Source organism: Lycium barbarum, chromosome 5, assembly GCF_019175385.1.
Source record: "Lycium barbarum isolate Lr01 chromosome 5, ASM1917538v2, whole genome shotgun sequence".
Taxonomy (NCBI): domain Eukaryota; kingdom Viridiplantae; phylum Streptophyta; class Magnoliopsida; order Solanales; family Solanaceae; genus Lycium; species Lycium barbarum.
The window spans coordinates 126,134,017-126,138,882 of NC_083341.1; the positions used below are offsets into that span (position 1 = coordinate 126,134,017).

A 4,866-nucleotide genomic window follows, 5' to 3' on the forward strand; every position below is an offset into this window, starting at 1 on the left:
CTCTCTTTTTTCTTTGAAACGGTCAGCGCATCGTGTGGGTACGTATACTAGTTAATGTTAAGGGCAAAGTAGGAAAAACTTAATTAATTTCATCTCGATTTTATAAATGAACAAGTATTTTGGGATGAATATTTATAGTAACGTGGACAATTAATATGGGACGGAGGGAGTAAATGATAATTATATGCAACTCCCGTAAAAACATTATTAATCTAGTTATTGTGTATTCTTGTTCTTCTCACGACCACCGTCACTCTCTGATGAACCGCATGCCAAAACGACGAAGTACCAAGTTAATTTTCTGCAACTGTTCTATTATGTTCTATTTTTTTTTCTTCGATTATATTTGTGATTTAGATACTCAGTGCAGGGGCGGAGGGAGGAAGGGCTAATTCAGCGAAAAATTACACTGTTTATGCATGGTTAAAATTATTTTTTATGTATTTAGTAGACATTGAACCCCTTTGATTTCTTCGTGTATTTAATTTTTTATATTTTGAACCCTTTAAAGAAAATCCTGACTCCACCACTGCCAGGTGCATGATCTTTTAGTAATACTTTCTAGATTTTTTTTTTCTCGTGTATGAATTAGGATAGTGTAGGATATCATTATTTGTCATGGGTGATTTTAGGGGTTTAGATTCCTTCCTTTGAAGACGCATGTATTGCACTCATAAAGTTAGATAAAATACACTAAATACTTCTACTGCTATATTTTAAAATGAAATGAAATAGTTACATCGCATATATCATAACAATGTTGCCAAATTATAATGATGTGATGTTATTCATAACACTTAACCCCCCATATAATGGAGATTCTTTACAGAGAAACGTTCGTCTAACCAATTAAGTTTAAGACATTTTGAAATGGAATAATAAACAAGCACACTAAAAAAAAAATGAAAAATTCCCATATAGTTAAATGTTATAATAAAAAAATACAAATAACTTACATGTCTAAATTGCAAGGAAGTTATAACTATTACGTAATTAGAGTATATATTAAGTATTAAATAATTTATGATCCTACCTATTTAAGAATTTTCAATGATACATGTATCTTAGAAAAAAAATATTCTTTTTTCTAATAAAGAATTTCAACAAAATCATTTATATCCTTTTAAATTTCATAAAAATTAAATACATAGGATCTCTTTTATACTTATTTATCTGTTAGAAATCTGAGTATATATCTCACCAAAAAAATTGTGATTATTTCCCGTTTAAGCTATTTTTTCTCTAAATATAAGAGCATAACTTTTGGTTTTAAATTAAAAATATTACTACTATACAAGTCAATACCTGTGTAAAATTTCCATACTATAAATGGGTATAACTGTTAGGTTTTAAACTACAGGGATGTATACTCGCAATTGAGACAAAATAGAAGAGCCCTTTACCCTAGAAAATTCCAGTACCTCATTTTGTCTCTCTTACTCGCCGTTGTTCAATGTTTCCCCAAATTTTCTTCTCATAAAACTTCAACAACTGGTCCTTTGAATTACGTGTAATTACAGGTAAGTATTTCATGTTTTACGTTTTTTTTTTTTTTGGCTCATCTTGTCCTTTGATCTAGACCTATACTTTGTGTTTGATTTTTTTTTTTCTTCTTTGGAAATTAGGGTTTTGGTTTATTTAATAGTTGCAGTTGTTTCTTGTTCTAGGGTTATGGGTATGTAAAGTGTGTTTTTTATTTGTTGAATTTTGGTGCGAATTTTGTGACTGTAATGCAGAAATTAGGGTGCTACTTTATGCATATAAAGTGTTTGATAAAATCTCCATTAGAAAAAAAAAACATACCTATTCTAATTTCAACAACATTGTTACTCAAATTAAACAACATAATCTACAACAAACAATTTCTGAGATTGCTTCCAAGTATTTAGTGTGTTTGGTTGTTAAGATTAAGAAGTTAAAAAAAAAAAAAAAACTTTTTGATCACCAAAATACTTGTAATTAGGGTAGAGGGTTAGTAGGTTGCCGAGCGTTTTTTTTTTTTTTTGTACCATTGAGTATTAGTATCATTTTTACGTTTGCTTAGTCTTAGATATCTAGTACTACGTGTTTGTTTCTTTCACTTCGTTTTTCTTATTATTTGTTGTTATTACTGCTTCCTTGTCATCTCTCCTTGAGCCGAGGTTCTATTAGGAACAACTTCGGCAAAAAATTACAATGTATATAGGGTAGATTTTCTGTGTTTATGTACATATATGAACTTTTGAACATCCTAAACAAATGCAAAAGATTAGCTCAAGTGGTTCAGGGTGTTCAGAATAGTCTCTAGTGTCCTTGTTTCGATTCCCATCGACGGCATTATTTTTAATATTTAGCTTTTGTTTGTTTTTTTTGAACCCCTGAGTGAAAATCCTGGATCCATCACTGGGGGTAAGGTTGCGTACGCACTACCTCCCTAGACCTCATCGGTGGGATTATATTGGGTTTGTTGTAATGCGGTGTATTTACTATGTTTGGTTGTTTCAATTGATGCAGGATGGATAGGGTTTGCATCTATATTGCTTACAATGGCAAATGGACTACGGATTACAAGTATTTGGATCATGAAATCAAACTAATTCTTGTTAATGACGGGATAACGTTTGAAGGTCTTGTAGAGAAGATTTTTCAGGTTTTAAAACTGAAAATGGGTGAGACTAAAGCAAATATTTGGTTTGATACGAATCTAGGAACAAGCAAAGGGATGCTAGTAACAAATGACGAGGAAGTTACTACTTGTATGTACTTGCTGAAGAATGATCCAAAGTTCAAGACTTCCCGTTTCATTGTTGATATTGAGGAAAGCAATTCTTTGTCCGCAGTCAATATTGTACAACAAGAGGAAATGCAGATTGAAAGAGATGAGGCATCGATACCGGTTGAGCCAATATCAGAGTTTGAACCTTTGGAAACAAAATCATCACATGGTATGAAACTAAGAAAACGACCCCAAAACCGAAAAGTATCAAAAAAAAGAAAAAGGTCGAGGAGTAAAAGAGATGATTTGTCGTCAAGTTTGGTTTTGAGAGAAGATGCTTCATTGGATGAAATAGTTGTGGGATCTCTGTTTGCGAACAAAGAATCTCTGAAGAAATGTTTCACAAATAGCGCAATCAGAGACCACTTCAAATTCAAGACCGTCAGATCGACCAAAAAAAGATATTATCTGAAGTGTTATGATGACAAATGCCGTTGGTTTTTGCATTCATCACGGATCCGTGATTCTACATTATTCAAGGTTAGTAAGTATGTAAAAAACCATACTTGCTCTGCTGATGTGTTACAACCTGACCAACAACGGCACGCAACATCCAGGGTCATATCCGAATACATCCGCGAGCTTCTACCTGACTATGAAACAGAAATGACACCAAATTTTGTGAAGGAAGAAATGAGAAAGAGATATGGATTGAACATTAGTTACCACAAAGCATGGCGTTCAATACAACTAGCTTTTGGTGTGAAAAATGGAAGTCCAGAACAGAACAATGAATTGCTTCCGCTTGAAGAGAATAACGATCTGCTTATGTCTGAATCAGAACAGAACATTGAAAACATTGAATTATTCCAATATGAACCAGAACAGAAAAATGTATCGCTTCGGCTTGAACAGAATAACGATTTGCTTATGTCTGAACCAGAACAAAACAATGAATTGCTTCCATACGAGCCAGAACAGAAGAAAGAATTGCTTCCGTCTGAACCAGAACAGAAGAAAGAATTGCTTCCATCTGAACCAGATCAGAAGAACAAATTGCTTCCGTCTGAACCAGAACAGAACAACGAATTGCTTCCATCTGAACCAGAACAGAAGAACCAATTGCTTCCGTCTGAATCAGAACAGAACAACGGACGGCTTCCATCTGAACCAGAACAGAGCAGGAAATTGGTTCCATCTGAACCAGAACAGAACAGTGAAATGCGTCTATCTGAAGAAACAAATGGAAGGGATGATTAGACCCAAAACTAATAGGGTCTAACAAAAGTGTAGCACGCCATGTATTGTTTTCCAAACCTGGACAACTGAGAGCAGCTATTGGTCTTCATGTCAGCTTAATCTGGTCACAATAATTTACCTCATAGTTTATTCTGGTATTACCTACTCGAGATTTAACTGTTGTACAAAGGGAAGTGTAGTGAGTACACTTTATTTGGTTTATTTTGTTTCTTTATTTATTATAGTGTTTGACAGGATATGTTTCTGGCACATGTTCTCTTTTCCTGGGAACTGCACCTGAATATGCAAGGGAGTGGCAGATAATAGTCCAACTTTTGGACATTATTCATTTGAGATGTGAAACACTTCATTGAACATATGTTGAATTATGATGTGAAACACTTCATTGAACGCATGTTTCCATTCTGAGCTGATACGCAAAAAGGGGTCGGTGGAGATGTGTTTATTTTGATGACATATTGATCTTAAAATACTTTTCCATATCTAGTAGTCCGGTGCAAAATTCTATAATTTTGAACCTTTTAAGTTGTATTAATTTACAATTTTTTCATTCTACTATCACAATATAGATATTTTAGATTACTAGTACTCCTGGAGTCGTATTTCATTCCAAAATTGTCATTGGGAAGAGCAATGGCTGCTCCAAAGTCAGACTATCATGGTGGCATAATATAAGCCAAGACAGCTAAATTGCCCGTATCATTTACAAAGTTCATCGTCCGACCTTTGTGCTATGCTTTAGTATCATTACCATGAGAACTTTTTGGGACATTTGTTGCTATCTATGTTCACTTAAAGTGAACAGGACATTTCTTTATTGGGCCTATGCAATACTAAATCAATCCCTGGAAAAAGTGTAACATATTCCCCACTATTTTTCAAGGGCAATTCGCAGGAATGTCCTTATTTTG

At 33.8% G+C, this 4,866-nt stretch overlaps 1 protein-coding gene across 1 annotated transcript; it reads left to right on the forward strand.

Annotated features, from left to right (window-relative positions):
• The first annotated feature begins 1,355 nt into the window (after nt 1-1,355).
• Nucleotides 1,356-4,345, forward strand: LOC132641437 (uncharacterized). The gene is made up of 2 exons (XM_060358435.1): nt 1,356-1,520; nt 2,494-4,345. Exon 2 carries the CDS (start codon nt 2,495-2,497, stop codon nt 3,953-3,955), a length of 1,461 nt encoding a protein of 486 aa, XP_060214418.1. The 5' UTR covers nt 1,356-1,520; nt 2,494; the 3' UTR covers nt 3,956-4,345.
• Nucleotides 4,346-4,866: the final 521 nt, after the last annotated feature.